Source organism: Heloderma suspectum, chromosome 1 (genome assembly GCF_057233095.1).
Source record: "Heloderma suspectum isolate Gila_16-S chromosome 1, 16-S_ref, whole genome shotgun sequence".
Classification (NCBI taxonomy): Eukaryota; Metazoa; Chordata; class Lepidosauria; order Squamata; family Helodermatidae; genus Heloderma; species Heloderma suspectum.
Window position 1 is genome coordinate 413,252,671 of NC_139458.1, and position 22,090 is coordinate 413,274,760.

Below are 22,090 nucleotides of genomic sequence, written 5' to 3' on the forward strand. Positions count from 1 at the left end.
TAATATTCATACAAAAACCAAGCATCTACATTATCTAACTTTAATAACATACCAGCTACCTGTTGCAGTAAACATGTGAAAAAACCAAACAATTGAACAGTTCGTCAAAAATGGATAAACTTCACCTCTTGATCAGACTATAACAAGGAAAACCATTTACAGTCAGGGCCAGAAATATTGGAACAAGGATAACTGTTTTGGCAGTTGGCCTCTGTACACCACCACATTGAAGTTGAAAGGAAACATACCCAGATGGGAGCAAAGTCAGGACTTTCAGCTGTAAATCAAGGGGTTTGACAAAAGTGGGGCACTAACCATTCAGAAAGGACAGCCAGTGGCATACACACACACCCATCGTTGATGGCTCATAAGTAATTGAACAAATAGCTGACAAGCAGCTGCATGGCCAGGTGTGGCCTGTTTCCTGGGTACCCCATGACCAATCAAGCAAATAAAAGGCCTGGAGGTGGTTCGGAGTGTTACATTTGCATTTGGTAGCTGTTCCCTGGAACTCCCAACATGAGGTCCAAAGAGGTGTCCATGCGAGTGAAGGAGGCTATCATTAGGCTGAGGAAACAAAATAAACCCATCAGAGAGATAGCAAAAACAATGGGAGTGGCCAATACGACAGTTTGGAACATCCTGAAAAAGAAGGCATTAACTGGCAAGCTCAGCAACAGCAAAAGACCTGGAAGACCACGGGAGACAACTAAAGTGGATGATCACAGAATTCTGCTCATGGTGAAGAGGAACCCTTTCACAACATCTAGCCAGGTCAAGAACGCTCTTGCGGAGGTAGGCTTGTCATTGTCAACATCTACAGTCAAGAGACGGCTTTATGAATGTAAATACAGAGGCTTCACAACAAAGTGCAAACCACTGGTAACGCTCAAGAACAGAAAGGCCAGATTAGCCTTTGCCAGCAAACCCCTAAAAAAGCCTGCCCAGTTCTGGAATAAGATTGTTTGGACTGATGAAACCAAGATTAACTTGTACCAGAACGATGGGAAGATAAAAGTATGGAGAAGGAAAGCAACAGCTCATGATCCAAAGCATACCACATCATCTGTCAAATATGGTGGAGGCAGTGTTATGGCATGGGCATGTATGGCTGCCAATGGTACCAGGTCACTGGTGTTTATTGATGACCTGACTGCTGATAAAAGCAGCAGAATGAATTCTGAGGTGTATAGGGCTACACTTTCTGCTCAGATTCACCCGAATGCTGCCAAACTGATAGGACGCCGCTTCATATTGCAGATGGACAATGACCCAAAACATACAGCAAAAGCTACCCAAGAGTTTCTGAAGGCAAAGTAGTGGGATGTACTTCACTGGCCAAGTCAGTCACCTGCCAAGAGAGCATGCTTTTCACTTACTGAAGACAAGACTGAAGGCAGAAAGACCCACAAACAAGCAGCAGTTGAAGGCAGCTGCAGTAAAGGCCTGGCAAAGCATCTTGTGGGAGGAAACTCAGGATTTGGTCATGTCCATGGGTTCCAGACTTCAGGCAGTCATTGACTGCAAAGGATTTTCATCCAGGTATTAAAGGCTATCCTTCAGTTTGAAATGATGTTGGTTTGTTCCATTAGTTGTGAGCCACCAACGATGGGTGTGTGTGCATGCCACTGGCTGTACTTCCTGAATGGTTAGTGCCCCACTTTTGTCAAACCCCTTGAATTACAGCTGAAAGTCCTGACTTCACTCCCATCTGGGTGTGTTTCCTTTCAACTTCAATGTGGTGGTGTACAGAGGCCAACTGCCAAAACAATTATCCTTGTTCCAATATTTCTGGTCCTGACTATTTATCTGTCAATATCCAAGTTGTATCTAGCCCTCATAAAGACAGTAAAAGGGTTCCAGACACTGGAAAAACAGACAGTCTTTTGTGTACCGTCTCTTAAATTGACATACTCAGCTTAGTCATCTCTGCTGCAACCTTCCCACTTTTACACAACCATTCTTTCAACGTTGGGATAACATTACTTCTCCAGTTTCTGGCAACCAAAATCCAGGCAGCAATCAATCATTCTCTTTATTTTAATTCTAATGAGGTTATTAATTCACTATTAGAATTTCTATACGGTGTATTTTTCCTCTTAATTTGATTTGTAACATATGGTTTGAAAGCCTCAACAAGTTGTTTGTGTGGGTGGGGAACACGAATTGTTATTAGTGTATCGTTTCATTGTGGGACATAGGTGTGCTTAAAGTTACTGTATTTTTTTCAAATTCAGACCTCATCACCAAAATAAGCACAGGCCCCGTTCAGACCTACACTGATGTGTATCTATCAGTTCATGACCTTAAAAGCATGTCAATAAAATGTAATGCTGAAAGAAGCCCTTAAAGCATTTATCATACCTTCCACTTCTTTGTGCCTATTTCCATCTTTCTGTGTGGGTGTTAAAATTAGATATTGAATTGGTAAACAGTGCAATAAATTATGCTCAACTCTTGAAAGAGAATTGCTTATGTTAATATCTTCAAACATTGCATGCTCGCCCAACAAAGCTTTCCCAAAGCAACTGTAAACGCATTACCATTATAATGAGAGGCAGAGGAAGAGGGCTCCTATGCATTTGCCTATTTAGGGTATAGTCTCTAATTCATTGCTTTTCAATAGGCCATTGCTTTTAATGGCTCAGGAAAGGAGTGTATCCATGGGCCGCAATCCAGAGCAAGTTAGCTGGTGCTTAAGACCTCTTGTAATCAGTGGGTTAGAAACACAACATTTCTGAACATTTTGAAGATGGGGTGGAGGTGGGAATCTAATTTCTTCGGAGTTTATTTCAGTTGTAGGTGGGGTGAGGATTGATCCTTATTTAGTATTACAATTTGACATTCTCTTCCCCTGCAATGTGACAGGCGCCAACCCTGATGGTGTTTTGCCACATATTAAAACCTTACCTGTTTCACCCAACATTTGCTGGTTTTTTAGTACGTCACTTTGTAGATTTTCTGTTTTTATTGTGACTCTGTTTTGATTGGGGCTTGTGCTGATTTTATTTGTTGTTAATGAATTGTGCACACTGCCGTGTGATTTCATAATGAAGGGTGGTTTATAAAGATTTTGGGCAGTATCCAATGCTGCACTATCACTAACGTAAATAAACTGTCTCTAGCACAATAGCAATAGTGTACACTGGTGCGATGGGTTTTCTGGGGAAACCCATTTACGCTAGTGCAATGTCGTCTACGTTAGCAGTAAAGTAGTTTTGGATACTACCCTTTAAAGGGCTTTCTCAGAGTGCCGTCTCTACTGTGGCACCTTGGTGGTGGAATGCCTTCCCCTTGGAGGCCTGATTGGCTCGTACCTTGGTTTCATTTCGGCGCCAAGTAAAAACATGGCTTTTTACCAAAGCCTTTGAGGGCTAAATGCATTCCCTAAAGTAGCACATTTTTAAACAGTGTTATTGTTTTAGATTTTAATTGGTATTAGCTTGTTTAATGATTTAATATGTTTTTAACTGTTTAAATCATTTATTGTTTTATACTGTTTAAATTGATTGTATCTGTACACCGCCCTGAAATCTCAGTGATATAGGGCAGGATACAAATGTTATAAATACATACATACAGTTTTAAAAAGGAACAGGTGGCAAGCCTAGGGGTGATGGATGAGGGAATGCTGCATCATTGTCTTTATGCCTGCCCCCTGTCATCTCTATGGCTCTCTACTTAAGCACAACCTTACACCCTTCTAGCCATGTGGAACAACCATATTGTTTGCACACTGAAGTGCAGAGAGACAGAGAGAGTGTATGGGGACAGTTGGATAACCTTGAAGACAAGTGTGACCTGCAATGAAATGTTCTATTCAGAGTTCTAGCCAGCCATTCATGCCATTTCCCGGGATACTCTATTCCTTCCTGCTGCCCCCCAAGTTCTTTGCCCCTCACCCAAGACACTCAGCATTCTGTGGCCACTGAGCATGCTCAGTCCTCATTGGGGTGTTTTGTGGGGGTTGCCCCCATAGGGTTTTTCCCTACTTCTGCAAACCTTGGAGTTCCAAGAGTGCTGATACCTCCCTCTTGTTTCTCAGTTGCCTCAGTTTGGCTACAGTCCTGACACCACTCACCACCTGAGTTTTATACACACACACACACACACACACAAATGATATGCTAACTGAAAACTTGGAGACTCTTAGCTGGACCTCATGTGGCAGCAAACACATAGGCTTCATCCATCTACAAACAGAAATGCTACCTATTATAAAAGATTTGCCTGTAAAACCAAACAGTACTTTATTTTCTCCTTTCTTTTTTATCTTTCAGTTTACTCTTCACCAAAGTAAAACTGGAATTGGTGCATAAAGGACCAGAAGAGGCTTTAGTGACCTGTAGACACATGTTGCACCAGTGGCAGACACTGTATAATGCTTCACAGCAGAGGTAGGTTTTTCCTTCAAATGGAATTGCACGTTGTTTTGCCTGAGGTGGTCATCCTGTTGTCTGGGCTGTACCACTTCAGATTGCATGTGCTGGGACTCTCACATGACTGAGAGCTCCTTCATACTAAAAAGGTTCCCTGCACATTGACAACTAGGATGTCAGGGAAAAGGCTAAATTAGACCCTTCTCCCTGATGTGCTAGTTTTCCGAGTGTAGTTTTGTATGAAGGAGCATTCCATCTTGTGAGAGCCCCCCACCTGCCTTCTGAAGTAGTATAACCACAACGTAGTCGCTGCCTCCTTAGTGATACACTGAGGGGTTTTTACTCATTTATTTCTGTTTATTGTTGCAAAGGTGACACTTTAAAATATAAGAAGCAGTACGGTTGTCTAAAGTTGTCCATTAGTGAACACCAATACAAATATTAAAGGGAACGTATGGTACAGTCTTCTCACGGGCCTGTACAACCTTCAGGAAGGACAACCAGGAATTCCTTGGATTGTATTACATGGCTCCCTAAACATTTCAGCAGACTCAAACTCTCACCTGCATTGGAAGCAGGGACAATAAGAGGACTACATGAGTCTCATGTAGTTCACTGATTCTTGCTACCCTGGCTTGCATGCTTGCTCTTTTAAAGTTTCTAGCCCTCATAGAGGGACCTAAAGACACTTAGAAGTGACACTTAATGAGTCACTTAGAAGTGACACTTAATGACACTTAGAATCTTGCGAAAAGTTAGTTCTGCAGCAAGTTTTCCTGGCGTAATGCCAGCACCTGGCATGCCAGCTACAGCTGCCCGTTATTCTCTCCAAATGTGCCTGTACGTTTATGTTACCTTTCCATGGAAAAAGAATAAATGAAAAAATAAACTACAGTGCCTGTATTTGGGCAAATCATGATTGCTTCTTTTATTTAGCCCTTACAGCTGTATCTTTACATCACCTGCCGGCATTTCCACAGTACAACTGCACATAAACAGGGAGTTCTGTAATCATTGCATAGATACAGTTTGGTGGAATGGCAGAGACTCGGCCAGTGCCATTGCGGTTTCAAGATTAGATCACAGAAGCCCCCCAGCCCGGTGCTCTCTAGATGCGTTGGATGGATTACAATCAAATGGCCAATAGCCAGGCTGGTTGGGGATGGTGGGAGTTAGTTGTCCAATGCATTTGGAGGGCACCAGGCTTGGGTAGACTGGATTATGGCAATGCACTCTAAGCAGAGCTGCCCTTGAAGATGGCTTAGAAACTTCAGTTTGTGCAAAATGATGCTGCCATTTGCTCCGTTGACAGGCTTGAGCTCATATATGTCTCATATATGTCACTTGTCTTAAGAGAACTGCATAGGCTGCCAGTTCATTTCTGGGCCCAATTCAAGGTGCTTGAAGAAGATGGAAATTTCTGAGGGACAGCCTCAGACTGTGCTGGACAGTCGCAAAGCCCCATTTATCTATTTCTGTAAACTGCTTTGATTAGAAAGATTATAGGAACATGGGGAATAAAACAAACAAATCTTGATTTCTTTTTTTTAATCGTTATCATATAAAATAACAGAATAGCAAAACTGAGAGAGTAATAACTACATAATCCCCAAAATAACAATTAATACTTAAACATTAGGAAAAGGGGAAATTAAGAAAGAGGTAATTCATAACATAGGCTCTGACTGGGTTCACACAATCGGTGGCTTACATAAGCCACAACAAGTGATGGCACCCATGGGCGCATCCTGAAAGTTCAAACCTAGACCATGGCTTGTCGTGTCATCTGAACTCAGCAGGGGTGGATTGTGCAAGGGTTAAACAACCCTTGCAGAACCCGTGACCTGTTTTAGGGTTATGTAAGGGTTGCTTAACCCTCACACAACTCACCCCCAACAGGTGTGGACGACACAAACCACGGTCCCGGCTTCAATATTCAAAATAGCCACCAGCATGTGCCACAACCCACTGTGGCTTTAAAAAGCCACAGTGGACTGTTTGATTGTCCAAACAGGCCCTCTCTGTAGACCTGCAAAGATGAGCAAAGAAGGCCCCATTTGAATCCCGTTGTGGTGCACTGGATGGAGAGTTTTCAGCCTCTACCTCCTGCACACTTCGGTGGGGATTCAAATGGGACCAGGGGAAGGACCGTGACCTGTGAGAGTGCCGTGGGCCACATTGGGGAGCTCGTGGACCACATTAGGTCCTTGAGCCAGAGGTTCCCCATCTCTGCCATATTGGAGGGAAATGACTGCACATTATCAAAAAAATTATTCGTCCAGAAATTGAGAGCTAGCATGATGCAGTAGTAGAGTGTTGGATTAGGAGTAGGAAGACCCAGGTTCAAATCCCCACTCAGCCATGAAGCTCACTGGGTGACTGTGGGACAGTGATGGTCTCCCAGCTAACCTACCTCACACTTGTGTTGTGAAGACAAAACGGGGAGCAGGGATACCATATACCCTGCCTTGAGCTCCTTGAAGGAAAGGCAAGATACAAACGTAATCGTCATCGTCATCATCACATAAGGACCATATCTTTAAACATATTGATGAGACCTAAAACAGCTCCTTGAAAAATAGGTTAATGTTATTAACAAAACAAGCAATATCCCAGGGTTTTTTGACCCATGTAAACAAATCTTGATTTTGGATGGTGATTCTGTGTAGAAATGGGATCTTCACTCTAGTGCATTGAGGAAAGGAGCAAAGACCCAGATTTTCAGCAGCAGCAAACCATGCTTTGCTGAAATGCGCCACATTGCTCCGAGTGCATGCATTGCCACCAGCACCACCAACCTGCCTTGCCACTTTGCTTTGTCGAAACATCTCACACGGTGTTACTAGTGACACAGCTAATTCCCATCCTTTTGACAGAAAGCCACCAGCACCCCCACCACCCCCAGCATATTTTGACAGCCGCTATCTCATATGCACAGATGTTTCAGCTTTCAGAGCTGGCGGCAAGTGAATCAGATTGATGCTCATTTTGTAGGCCTGATATACCCTGCGCTTCCCATAAGCAATCATCTATCACGTTGCTTCTGTTGTTCTTCCCTCACAGCGATTCAGAGAAAGCAAGCAGCCTGACAGAGGCATTGCCAATCAAGAAGCTTAACAGCGTGTATCTTACTCTCCCTGATGCCCATGATACCGACTCTGGTAAGAGAAATAAAATAGATGACTTCTGGTGGCCTAAACCCAGAGTAGACATTCACATAGCAGTTGACTTCAGATGATGTCTCCACTCCCCACTAGTGCACCATGAGGAATAAAGTAATTAGAAAAACCAAAGGCTCCTGTGAGTCCAAAGGTGCCCACCCATGGAGGAGTTTGCCTGTTGCATCTCCAAATGAGTCACTGCACCGACCTTGCATCCTTCCAATCCACTAGGGGCGGGTCATCCTGCTGCAGCTCTGTTTGGAGCATTCACCCACTCCTGATTATAGAGATGCAGCAGAATGACATGCCTCTAGAGGAGCCTGCCTGTTGTGTGTCCCTCTCTGCACAAGTCATGACTCTGGTCTGGCTTGCTTGCTTTCTGTCAGCTGTTATACATAGCACAGTGACTCAAGCAGAAATATAGTGGAGGACATGTCAGTCCCTCCCTGTTGTGAGGCAACTCCATTGTTTCTTTTGTCTACTTCCAGGCTCTGTTCAAAGTTCTGACGCTTAACCTTTAAAGCCCTACAAGGTTTGGGATCCAGGTATTCCTTGGACCATCTACCCCTACGTGTGTTCATCAAATGTGCAAGCAGAGTGCCTGAATATGAATTGCTTTGAATATTAATGCCTTGTGAAATCTCAGAAAATATTTCCCAGTGATCAGGGGATGGCTCCTTGCCTTATAGAATAAATAATGAAAAACAAACAAAAAATGTATGCGTGTCTCAGAATTCAGCTTTTCTTGATGCTGAGATTGCATGTCAGTGCTGGGCTGTAGTTAGGCACAGAGTGAGAGTAAGGCCCAGTGGGTTCTGTTGTTGCCTAGGCAAAGTTCCACCCTGACCTGAAAGCTCTTATAGTCCCTCTAGGTCATGGGAGAACTGATAGCTGGACTGGGTGGGCAGAGCCACTCCAGAACCTAGGATCACTTAAGCACCTAGGTGTTAAGCACTGCTCATTGTATAGCCCAGGTAGCTCACCATGCTGGGGCACCAGCTTTTAACTCCAGGGGTTCCTGGTTCTAGTACTGGTGTTTCCTGACATCTGAAGCCCTGACATGGAATTGGCTCCCACCTATGCTGTTGGACCATTTGAACATCCTTTAAGCCATGCAGGAGCATCTGGAACATCTAAAGGATACTATAGTGTTGCTTGTGAATGAGGAAAAGAACTATTTATAAATAAAAAGTGTCTTCTGACCAACGTGACTTCTTAATGCCTTGGGAGTTTGTACATTTCTATCCTCTTAAAGGCACTCCGAGCTTAAAGTCTGTGGTCGTTCTGATTGGTAGTAGGAAGATCCATTTCCTGGTAGCAGGAAGATCCGGACAGAAAGTTCTGTCTCCTACATTCAGCCAATCTTCTACTGTTGGCTGACAATTTCAATATTCCAGTGGAACGATGCTGTCATGGGAAAACATGGGTGGAAGGAGGCAGTCTTTCAGGTAACCAAATGTAATCTGACAGAGTGGTTTTTTCCCCCCAATGGCACTTAGAACTCAATCCTGGTTCTCACTCTACATCCTGCAGTGCAGCTAGAGACCATGTTTGAGACTTGGTTTCATCAGGTAGAACAGAACTTTGTCCAAGGCCTCCCTTGATATTTTTTAAAAACTTACCTTAAATAATTTGTTAAAACTTTCTGTTGATGCTGCATTGTGCTAGCGCAGGATGGGTAAACGTTTTCACCCCAGGAGCCATGTGGACCTCTTGCAAGCATGTTGGGGGCCCATGTATGCAGTGAGTGGGGCCACCCCACTTTCTCTCACCCCATCACCCATTCATACAGACACACACCTGCCACCAGAGCAGTTCCCTCTTTTCCAGTTGAGAAGAGCTGCTCCTTCTGGAACTACCACTTAAAGACGTTCCAGGCACCTTGAGTTGGCACCTCCCGATGAACCCAGCTTTATTTGCCCCTGGTCCTTCTCTGAGGGGTGACAGGTTTGAGGAGGGAGAAGGGCCTTGGTGGGCTGGAGATTTGTGGGTTCCTCACCTACTAGCACAAGGGAAAATGGCCACTCTAAAAGATCCAGAATGCACTACTGATCTTGATGCAGTACTCCATACTATCTCCTCAAGTAAGGCGTCTTCTTACACACTGCCAAAAAAGAGGACAAAAAGGAGACATAGATTCTCATGAAATTTGCATAGGCTATTTTATAGTTATCTATGCAAATTTATGGCAGTATCTTATACTGCCCTACTGCTACTGGAACTAACTGCTAGTACAATGAGAAATTATTTCAAAACATCCAGAAGTGAGCAGCAATGCTCTTTCAGGAGCAGGGCAGGTCAGCGGAGCTTGCAGAAGAGAACTCCGCTGACCTGCTCCATTCCAGAAATGAGCGCTGGCACTTATTTCTGGGGTTATTTTCAGAACCACTAGTTCCTGTTGAGCAAGCGGTTGGTTCTGTTTACACAAAATAACCTGGTATTGACTGAGAATGTCATTATTCTGGTGGAATGATACTGTCCTGGGCAGACATGTGTGGAAAGAGGCAGTCTTTCAGGTAATCCATAGGGGAAGCCATCTTCTTTAAAATACTGCCCATGGGAATGATCATACATCATCATGTAGGTTGGGTTCGGATGATCATGTCTGTAAAAGGAGGCATCGTGGCTTTCCCCCTGCCCCCACACATATGCCGCATGTGCGACCGTCATTGGTAGAATTCCTCGCAATGTGTCAGGATTCCTTTAACCCCCATTTTATTTCAACGCCAAAAGCAAACACAGACAAGAGGCTTCAGTCTATAGCTTTTAATCCATTACTTCACAGGGTCATACAGATGCAAATTCTCAGTGACTCTCAGTCTACAAAGGAATGCCTTCAGGGGAATTCAAAAGGAAGTTAAGAGAGTTGCCTGCCGTTTGAAGAGGAAGGTGGTATCACTAGCCTAACTTAACAGGGGGAGGTCCCTCTCTCTCATGAGGCTTCTGAGCCAGCTTCTTATGCAAGGCCAATCGGGTAGACCATCTAAGTTCCGCCCCTGCCTTCTCTCTCTTTGCCCTGTGCCTGCACCTGGTGTCTATTAGATCAGACTCCCCAAACCCCACCTCCTTCTGTTTGCTGTCTCTCACAGGGGTGTGTGAAGAGGGACCCTCATCCTCAGCCAGCTGGGCATTTGTAACCTGAGAAGCCGGCCCAGTTATGTCTGGACTAGCCTGGGAAAACACCTCCCTCATGTCTGGCGGTTCTCCTTCAGAATCTGAACTGCTATCCCACTCCCTGCACTCAGAAACACCCCTGACAGCGTGTCATCTGAACCCGGTGCGTGGCATGGTAGGGGTGCCACACGCTTGCAGTAGAGGTTGTAGGGTGGGTATGAAGCCACCCCAGCCACACCGTGCGCCAGGTTAGGATGACAAGCCAAACTGCGCTGCATTGCGGGGGATTCCTTCCTATACAGATCTTCCATATATTCTTGCCACGTTTTCTCGATCGCTTCTGCTTCTGTTAGGTCCTTGTCATCTTTGTTTTTGATCATACCCATTTTTGCCTGGAATTTACCTCCGATGTTTCTAATTTTCTGGAAGAGGTCTCTTGTCCTTCCTATTCTATTATCTTCCTCCGCTTCCGCACATTGCTTGTTTAAAAATACGGGACGGGATTCCCCAGATGGGAAGGTCATGGCAGAGAGGTCAGACTAAATACGATCCCTGGGGAAGGAAATGGCAACCCACTCCAGTATTCTTGTCATGAAAACTAAATGGATCAGTACAACCAGAGATATGTTGGTATACCATCAGAAGATGGGACTCCCAGGTCGGAAGATGGTCAAAATGCTACTGGGGAGGAACAGAGGATAAGTTCAACTAGCCCCAGATGTGATGACGCAGCTAGCTCAAAGCCGAAAGGATGGCTAGCAGCCGATGGCGCTAGTGGTGAATGACGAATCCGATGTTCTAAAGATCAACACACCATAGGAACCTGGAATGTAAGATCTATGAGCCAGGGCAAATTGGATGTGGTTATAGGGGAGATGTCAAGGTTAAATATAGACATTCTGGGTGTCAGTGAACTGAAATGGACTGGAATGGGCCACTTCACATCAAATGACCACCAGATCTCCTACTGTGGACAAGAGGACCACAGAAGAAATGGAGTAGCCTTCATAATTAATAATAAAATGGCTAAAGCAGTGCTTGGATACAATCTAAAAAATGACAGAATTATCTCAATTCGAATTCAGGGTAAGCCTTTTAACATCACAGTGATCCAAATATACGCCCCAACCACAGATGCTGAAGAAGCAGAAGTAGATCAGTTCTATGAGGATCTTCAGCACTTACTGGATAGTACGCCAAAAAGAGATGTCATTTTCATTACAGGAGACTGGAATGCTAAGGTGGGTAGTCAAACAACACCTGGAATTACAGGCAAGCATGGTCTGGGAGAACAAAATGAAGCAGGACATAGGCTGATAGAACTTTGCCAAGACAACTCACTGTGCATAACAAACACTCTCTTCCAACAACCTAAGAGACGGCTTTATACATGGACTTCACCAGATGGTCGACACCGAAATCAGATTGTCTACATCCTTTGTAGCCAAAGGTAGCGGACATCTATGCAGTTGGTAAAAACAAGACCTGGAGCTGATTGTAGTTCAAATCACGAACTTCTTATTGCACAATTTAGAATCAGACTAAAGAGAATAGGGAAGACCCACAGATCAGTTAGATATGAGCTCACTAATATTCCTCATGAATATGCAGTGGAGGTGAAGAATAGATTTAAGGGACTAGATTTAGTAGATAGGGTCCCGGAAGAACTATGGACAGAAGTTTGCAACATTGTTCAGGAGGCGGCAACAAAAAACGTCCCAAAGAAAAAGAAAACCAAGAAGGCAAGATGGCTGTCTGCTGAGACACTGGAAGCAGCCCAAGAAAGAAGGAAAGCAAAAGGCAACAGAATGTGATACTGGGCATGAAATCCAGCTTCTTAAAAACCAATGAACTGCTTTATGCTGAGTCAGACCATACTGGTCCCTTTAGGCCAATATTGACTACTACAACTGGTGGTTGCTCTCCAGGGTCTCAGGCAGAATTCTCTTTCCCAGCTTTGCTACCTTAGGCCTTACCCTTTATTTGGAAATGTCAGGGATTGTGCCTGAGACCTGCATCCAGAATATATGCTCAGTCCTAGTGCATAAGTCTTGACTTCAGTTTTAAATAAAAGCAAGTTTTTAGTCCTTGTTATTGTGAAGTTAGGCTTGAAAGTGTGGGGCAATGCCTGGTGAAATCTCGGAAGCTGAATGAGGAGCTGTATAAAATCTCTGGTAGTCGGGGAACAAAGCTCCTTTTCCTCACAACAAGCAAAATCAGAATAAATTAAGCAAAATAGCAAAACAAAGTGGAGAAAATAAGTAAAATATGATGCAAATGTACAGATGTTTTCATGATATATAGTAGTTGCAGAATTAAGATTGTTCTGGTGCAGAGTTTTAATGTCTTTAATGCAGACTACACCCAGCCTGATCAGATGCTCTTGGAATGCTTCCAAAGTCATTTCTGTTGTCACCGCTGATTTCCACGGCAGCAGAGAAATGAGCTCACACTCTTCTCTTAGATAAAGAAGGGTATTATAATTAGAGAGTTAAGCTTGAAAGCTTGCTGACAATTTTGTACATATTTTATTGGTCCTAATAAAGGTATTGCCTGGCTGTGGATATTGGAATTTTTCTTACGGACCAACAAGACTTACTTTGTTTCATTGATGGCATGTCTGTTTATTCCAGGCTCCCAACGAGCCTCTTCCATCGCAGCTTCACGGCTGGAGCAGGCCATGTCTGAAGTTACTGTGCACAGTACTGCCTTGAAACAAGGGCCTATGCAGCTTTGGACAACTCTTGAACAGATTTGGTTGCAGGCTGGTAAGTATTGTGTTTATTATTTTAAAATGGTTCCATGTGTTATATTTGTGTTTAGGTTCTGACAAACCGAATGGAATAAACTCCATTGTTGCAGAATGCGAACGCAGTTTTGGTATCATTTCATGTTGTGGATTCAGGATTCCAAGCCATATACCTACCCATAGCAGTCATCCATCTCCCTGTCAGGAGCGCCCTAGCTACCTCTTGCAGTCCCCACCAATAGCCAACTCAGGACACAGACGACGAGTAATTCTTTCCAAGACTTTATTCCTTTATTACTGTATGACTCTTTCAGAATACTAGTCGCTAGCGCCAAAGCAAGGAACAGCACTGGGGAAAGAATGCTGAGTAGCCTAAGCTCCAGGTAAGGCAGTTGGTCCCCATTTGAAGGAGAATCACGGGAAGACCCTGAACTTATGGGCTAGGGAGAGATCCTCCCTCTTTCCCTTGGGTCCTCGGGACGCGACCATTGTTTGCGCGCCAAACGAGCGCTACGCCTCCTTTCGGCACCCTCCATCTGTCATTGCTCCCTGTGTCTGCGCCGAGCATCCAGCAAGCCCCCTTCCAGTGCTCTCTCACTGCCAGGGTCACTATCCCAGGAATGCTGGCAGGAGGAATCTCTGCCAGCTGCTGTGCTTGTGAGAGATGAGCGAGCTCCTCTCCCACAGACCGCTGTTCCTCCTCAGAATCAGAACTGCTCTGGGGCTCTATTGGCTCAGTTTCCACCCTGACACTCCCAACCCAAGGCCTTAAATATTTCCATGTAGTCTCCAATATGGAAAACAAGTCATATGAGGAAAGGCTGAAAGAACGGAGTGTGGATAGTCCAGAGAAGAGAAGATGGGAGCGGCAGGCGGGTGAAGGAGAGATGATAGCATGCGTCAAATGCCTGAAAGCCTGCCACATAGAAGAGGGCAAAGACTTATTTACCTACTTCACATGTAACAGCAGCAAATCATGGGTTAATTAACCCATGATTTGTCAGGTTGCATGCCCGGCGCATACCACTGCTGCTTTGCATAATAAACCTCCAATTGTCCTGATTGGAGGTTGTTTCATGACATGCGAATCTGGACACTATGGTTTATTCATGGGGTAAATAACCCAAAGTTAACCTATGATTAGTTCTTAGGTTAACTGTGGGTTGTTTAACCCACAAATAACCCATAGTGTATGGGTTCGCACATAACAAAACAAGTTCCAATTTGAGGTCGATCATGCAAAGTGGCAACGGCACACGCCAGGCATGCAACCCAGCAAATTGGGGGTTAACCCACGATTTGCTGCCATTATGTGTGAATGGGCCCATTCTGTGCTGCCTCAGAGGACAGGACTAGATCAAATGGGCTTAAGTTACAGGAGAGGAAATTTCAGTTAAACATTAGGAGAAACGTCTTGATGGTAATTTCTGTATTTATTAAATTTATATCCCACATTACCACTCAAAATAGTGTTCAAGGCAGTTAACAATAAAATAAAGGTAAAATAACAAAGTTATAATTAAAACATTAAAACTCATTCCATAAAAACACATCCAATAAAAACACAAACAACAGCACAGCAACAAGAACGAAATGTTTTATTTATGTATATTTATACCCACCCCCTTTCATACAAGGAGCCCAAGGTGGCTAACAACTCATATAAAAACAATACAACACATGAATACCATTAAAATCATAACTCTAAAATTACAAATACAGAATAAAATACAACAAAACTATCACTACAACGCCAGATAGAATACTACAGCAAATAACAGAACCCACCAGATGAAAGCCTCCTTCAGCAGCAAATAATTTTAGACACCAAAAGCGTGTCTGAATAAAAATGTGTTTGCGTGCCAGTGGAAGGACAACAGAGATGAAGCTAACCTGGCTTCTCTTGGCAGAGAGGACCAGAGCAACTACCAAGAAGGCCCTCTCTCGTGTGTGTGTGTGTGTGTGTGTGTGTTTATTTATTTATTTATTTATTTCTATACCGCCCAGTAGCCGAAGCTCTCTGGGCGGTTCACAAAAATTAAAACCAAACAGCACACAATAAAACAATACAAATTATATAAAACATTAAAACCACAGTAAACAATACAACCAGAATAAAACCAGAATAAAACCTAGCAGCAGTGCAGGGATTTAAAATACAGATTTAAAACAGCAAGGCTAAAAGCCTAAAAAGCTAAAATGCTAAAATGCCTGGGAAAATAAAAAGGTCTTCACCTCGTGCCGGAAAGAATACGATGTAGGTGCCAGGCGAACCTCACTAGGGAGCTCATTCCACAGCTGGGGTGCCACAGCAGAAAAAGCCCTCCTCCTAATAGCCACCCGCCTCACTTCCTTTGGCAGGGGCTCACAGAGGAGGGCCACTGAGGATGATCTTAAGGTCCGGGCAGGCACATATGGGAGGAGGCGATCCTGCAGATAACCTGGCCCCAAGCCGTTAAGGGCTTTGAATGTTAATACCAGCACTTTGAATCGGGCCCAGAAATGGACTGGCAGCCAGTGCAGCTGGAGAAGTACCGGCATAATATGAGCTCGTTGTCCAGTCCCTATTAACAATCTTGCTGCCCTGTTTTGGAGCAGCTGAAGTTTCCGGACCATTTTCAAAGGCAGCCCCATGTATAACACATTGCAGTAATCCAGACGAGAAGTTTTCAGAGCATGAATAACTGTAGCTAGGCTATCTCTGTCCAGATAAGGGCGTAGTTGGTATACCAGCCTAAGCTGATAAAAAGTGCTCCATGCCACTGAGTTCACCTGTGCCTGAAGTGACAGTTCTGGATCCAAGAGCACCCCCAAACTACGAATGTGATCCTTTAGGGGGAGTGCAACCCCCTCCAGAACAGGTTGAATATCACCTAGCTGGGCAGACAAACCACCCACTAACAGTACCTCCCTCTTGTCTGGATTGAATTTCAGTTTATTGGCCCTCACCCAGTCCATTACCATGCCCAGGCCCTGATTCAGGACAGCCACTGCCTCACCTGGCAGTGGGACTCTCATGATCCCTCCAAATGTGCCTCTGAGAATGGCAAGACAGTAAGAGCAGTATGACAATGGATATAATTACTCAGAGGGGTGGTGTGCTCTCCCTCCAGCAAGTGGGAGTTGGAGGCCAGCAAGTGGGAAAGCTCTAGCAGTGGATTTCCACTAAGCACTGTGTTAGATTCAGTGGCTTGCAAGCCTCCACCCCCATCTCTCTGATTCTATCCCTTTTCATTCTAGGATGTGGAATGCTTTTCATTTTTATTTATTATTTATGAAGTGCCTAAAGTTTTCTAGGTGCCATGCAAAGCTTAAGGCAACAATACAGCCCCTGTATGCAGGCTTGCAATCCTATAGATACGATACAAGAGGGAAATGGGTGAAATGGGGCAGTGATTAACCAGGGATGGAGTACCAGAAAATAGGGACCATGTTGTTGTAGTTCAGTCGTTAAGTCATGTCCGACTTTTCGTGACCCCATGGACCACAGCACGCCAGGCCCTCCTGTCCTCCGCTCTCTCCAGGAGTGTGATCAGGTTCATATTCATTGCATCAGTGATGCTATCTAGCCATCTCATCCTCTGCCGTCCCCTTCTCCTTTTGCCTTCAAACTTTCCTAGCATCAGGGTCTTTTCCAGTGAGTTTTCTCTTCGCATTAGGTGGCCAAAATATTTGAGCTTCAGCTTCAGTATCTGTCCTTCCAATGAGCACTCAGGGTTGATTTCCTTTAGGATGGACTGATTTGACCTCCTTGCAGTCCAGGGGACTCGTAAGAGTCTTCTCCAGCACCACAGTTCGAAAGCATCAATTCTTTGGCGCTCAGCCTTCCTTATAGTCCAGCTCTCACAGCCATACATTACTACTGGGAAAACCATAGCTTTGATTAGATGGACCTTTGTCGGCAAGGTGATGTCTCTGCTTCTTACTTTGCTGTCTAGGTTTGCCATAGCTTTCCTCCCAAGAAGCATGTGAAATGAGTACAATTGTACGGTAGTTTGACACTCTTTGGCGTTGCCCTTCTTTGGAATTGGAATGTAAACTGACCTTTTCCAATCTTGTGACCACTGTTGAATGTTCCAAATTTGTTGGCATATTGAGTGCAGCACTTTAAAGCATCATATTTTAGGATTTTAAATAGCTCAGCTGGAATACTGTCATCTCCGCTAGCTTTGTTGTTAGTAATGCTTCCTAAGGCCCACTTGACTTCACTCTCGAGGATGTCCGGCTTAAGTTCAGTGACCGCACTATCATGGCTATCGGGCACATTAAGATCTTTCCTGCAATGTTCTTCTGTGTATTCTTTCCACCTCTTCTTAATCTCATCTGCTTCTGTTAGGTCCCTGCCTTTTTTGTCCTTTATCATGCCCGTCTTTGCACAAAACGTTCCCTTGAGATCTCCGATTTTCTTGAAGAGATCTCTAGTCTTTCCCATTCTGTTGTTTTCCTTGATTTCTTTGCATTGTTAATTTAAGAAGGCCTTCTTGTCTTTCCTTGCTATTCTCTGGAACTCTGCATTCAGTTGGATATATCTTCCCCTTTCTCCCTTGCTTTTTGCTTCCCTTCTTTCCTCAGCTACTTGTAAAGCCTCATCAGACAGCCACTTGGCTTTCTTGCATTTCTTTTTCTTTGGGATGGATTGAGTTGCTGCCTCGTGAACAATGTTACAGACCTCCATCCATAGTTCCTCAGGCACTCTATCAGGTCTAATCCCTTAAATCTATTCCTCACCTCCACTGTATATTCATAAGGGATATGAATTAGGTCATACCTGAATGGTTTAGTGGTTTTCCCTACGTTCTTCAATTTCAGCCGAAATTTTGCAAGAAGCAGCTCATGATCTGAGCCACAGTCAGCTCCAGGTCTTGTTTTGACTGACTGTATAGAGCTTCTCCATCTTTGGCTGCAAAGGACATAATCAATCTGATTTCGATATTGACCATCTGGTGATGTCCATGTGTAGAGTCGCCTCTTGTGCTGTTGGAAAAGAGTGTTTGCTATGATCAGCGTGTTCTCTTGGCAAAACTCTATTAGCCTTTGTCCTGCTTCATTTTGTACACCAAGGCCATGCTTGCCTGTTATCCCGGTGATTTCTTGACTTCCTATTTTAGAATTCCAATCCTCTATGATGAAGAGGACATTTTTTTTTGGTGTGAGTTCTAGAAGGTGTTGTAGGTCTTCGTAGAACCGATCAACCTCAGCTTCTTCGGCCTCAGTTGTTGGGGCATAGACTTGAATTACTGTGATGTTGAATGGTTTGCCTTGGATTTGTACTGAGATCATTCTATCGTTTTTGAGATTGTACCCCAGTACTGCTTTTCCCACCCTTTTGTTGACTATGAGTGCTACTCCATTTCTTCTAAGGGATTCTTGCCCACAGTAGTAGATACAATGGTCACCTGAATTAAATTCACCCATGCTTGTCCATTTTAGTTCGCTGATTCCCAAGATGTCGATGTTCAATCTTGCCATCTCATGTTTGACCTCCTCCAGCTTACCTTGATTCATTGATCTTACATTCCAGGTTCCTAAACAATATTGTTCTTTACAGCATCGGACTTTCTTTTCACCACCAGACACATCCACAGCTGAGTGTCGTTTCAGCTTTGGCCCAGCCACTTCACTCTTTCTGGCGCTATTTGGAAATTCCCTCTGCTCTTCCCCAGTAGTATATTGGACACCTTCCGACCTGAGGGGCTCATCTTCCGGCATCATCTCTTTTAGCCTTGTGATACATTCCATGGGGTTTTCTTGGCAAGAATACTGGAGTGGGTTGCCAATTCTTTCTCCAGTGGACCACTTTTTGTCAGAACTCTCTGCCATGACCTGTCCGTCTTGGGTGGCCCTGCATGGCATAGCTTATGGCTTCACTGAGTTACGCAAGCCCCTTCGCGACAACAAGGCAGTGATCCATGAAGGGGCTCAGGAGTAGACATCCTTAAAAAAAAAAAATAATCCATCACTTTTTCACCTTCATTTCCGAAGAACAACACCAAATGCTCCTTGGAGTGTCCAGAACACTCTGCAGAACATACAGTCAGGGCCAGAAATACTAGAACAAGGATAACTGTTTTGGCAGTTGTACACCACCACATGGAAGTTGAAAGGAAACACACCCAGATGGGAGCGAAGTCAGGACTTTCACCTGTAATTCAAGGGGTTTGACAAAAGTGGGGCACTAACCATTCAGGAAGGACAGCCAGTGGCATGCACACACACCAATCTTTGTGGCTCATAAGTAATGGAACAAACCAACATCATTTCAAACTTGAGGATCGCCTTTAATATCTGGATGAAAATCCTTTGCAGTCAATGACTGCCTGAAGTCTGGAACCCATGGACATGATCAACTGCTGAGTTTCCTCCCTCGAGATGCTTTGCCAGGCGTTTACTGCAGCTGCCTTCAGCTGCTGCTTATTTGTGGGTCTTCCCGCCTTCAGTCTTGTCTTCAGTAAGTGAAAAGCATGCTCTCTTGGGTTGAGAGCAGGTGACTGACTTGGCCATTGAAGAACATCCCGCTTCTTTGCCTTCAAAAACTCTTGGGTAGTTTTTGCTATATGTTTTGGGTCATTATCCATCTCCAATAGGAAGCGCTGTCCTATGAGTTTGGCAGCATTTGGCTGAATCTGAGCAGAAAGTATAGCCCTATACATTTCAGAATTTATCCTGCTGCTTTTATCAGCAGTCAGGTCATCAATAAACACCAGTGACCCGGTACCATTGGCAGCCATACATGCCCATGCCATAACTGCCTCCACCATGTTTGACAGATGATGTGGTATGCTTTGGATCATGAGCTGTTCCTTTCCTTCTCCATACTTTTCTCTTCCCATCATTCTGGTACAAGTTAATCTTGGTTTCATCAGTCCAAAGAATCTTATTCCAGAACAGGGCAGGCCTTTTTACGTGTTTGCTGGCAAAGGCTAATCTGGCCTTTCTGTTCTTGAGCGTTACCAGTGGTTTGCACCTTGTTGTGAAGCCTCTGTATTTACATTCATAAAGCCGTCTCTTGACTGTAGATGTTGACAATGACGTGCCTACCTCTGCAAGAGCATTCTTGACCTGGCTAGATGTTGTGAAAGGGTTCCTCTTCACCGTGAGCAGAATTCTGCGGTCATCCACTTTAGTTGTCTTCCGTGGTCTTCCAGGTCTTTTGCTGTTGCTGAGCTTGCCAGTTAATGCCTTCTTTTTCAGGATGTTCCAAACTGTTGTGTTGGCCACTCCCACTGTTTTTGCTATTTGTCTGATGGGTTCATTTTGTTTCCTCAGCCTAATGATGCCCTCCTTCACTCGCATGGACACCTCTTTGGACCTCATGTTGTGAGTTCCAGGGAACAGCTACCAAATGCAAATATAACACTCCGAACCACCTGCAGGCCTTTTATTTGCTTGATTGGTCATGGGGTACCCAGGAAACAGGCCACACCTGGCCATGCAGCTGCTTGTCAGCCATTCGTTCCATTACTTATGAGCCACCAACAATGGGTGTGTGTGTATGCCACTGGCTGTCCTTCCTGAATGGTTAGTGCCCCACTTTTGTCAAACCCCTTGAATTACAGCTGAAAGTCCTGACTTCACTCCCATCTGGGTGTGTTTCCTTTCAACTTCAATGTGGTGGTGTCCAGAGGCCAACTGCCAAAACAGTTATTCTTGTTCCAGTATTTCTGGCCCTGACTGTACATGCAAAGTTATTTCTTGACTTGTATAACTTTTGACAGCCTTTTGTTGCTGGACAAGCCATGCTGACTTGTCACTTGATGTGCAATGGAAAGGAGCACAACTGAGTGCTGGCTCATGTTAAACACTGCAGCTCTGTATGCTTTCTAAAGCAATGTCAAGAATCATTCTCTCCATCACTACCAAGGCAGAAACAACTGGATTTCTGTCCCCAAACATAATGGCTTTTTAAAGTGGATTTCTGCAGGCTGAACCACCTGGGTTCAAGGGCCCAGTCCTCTGCAGGCACTGCTAGCCTGATTTTTTTTGGGTAATAGTGGATGATGCTGAGTTTCTGCAGAAAATGCCTATTTCTCCTACCAGCCAGGTTATGAAGGCAAGCTGTAGAATCCAGTGGCTACCTCAGCATCAGATTTCCAGAGATTCAAGTGAGTTTCCTTGCCCCCCATGGTTTGGGGCTGTAGCTTGCTCATTGCCTCCTTCTCTCTAAAACACCAAACTACAAAGTTTTGGCTCTCCTAAGATACCTCTGAGAAAATGTCTCAATTTGTCCTTGTTGTCTGAACTTTGCACACAGATCAAATGGGTATTCTTGGGTCCTTCCCAAGACACTATCTTTTCCAGGGCTTCAGATGACAAGGACCTTAATAAAATTCACAAGCCGCACCCTCTGACTCCTCCTACTTTTTGCCAAGTCATGCCCTCCCTTATAGCCTTCTAAAAACAGTAGCTTAGGGGACCATCACAAAAGGTAAGTAAGTGGGCCATGTCCTCTCTGTCCCCTACTACTATAAGTCAAGCACTGAACATGGCTAAAGTCTTAAGTAAACAAAACAGTGCAGAGCTGGAAAGCAGACCACCCTGTTCAGCCGGGCACATGACTACAGAGAGGTGTGATAGAGAGATCCAGACAGTGGGGCTGTGCAGGTGGGGAGGGCTCTGAATCGAGGTAGCAGATCAAATCCTGGCCCTCCTATAGCTTTCTTAAACAGTAGCTAAGGGGGCCATCAGTA

The 22,090-nt window shown here is 44.4% G+C and overlaps 1 protein-coding gene across 2 annotated transcripts in view; it reads left to right on the forward strand.

Annotated features, from left to right (window-relative positions):
* TTC7A (tetratricopeptide repeat domain 7A) overlaps positions 1-22,090 on the forward strand; it is a 258,341-nt gene that overhangs the window by 160,201 nt on the left and 76,050 nt on the right. For both annotated transcript variants that reach the window (XM_084829018.1, XM_084829019.1), the window contains exons 16-18: positions 4,281-4,397; positions 7,443-7,540; positions 13,288-13,422. In XM_084829018.1, the coding sequence (XP_084685144.1) occupies positions 4,281-4,397; positions 7,443-7,540; positions 13,288-13,422 (350 nt within the window). The remainder of the gene's footprint in view (positions 1-4,280; positions 4,398-7,442; positions 7,541-13,287; positions 13,423-22,090) is intronic.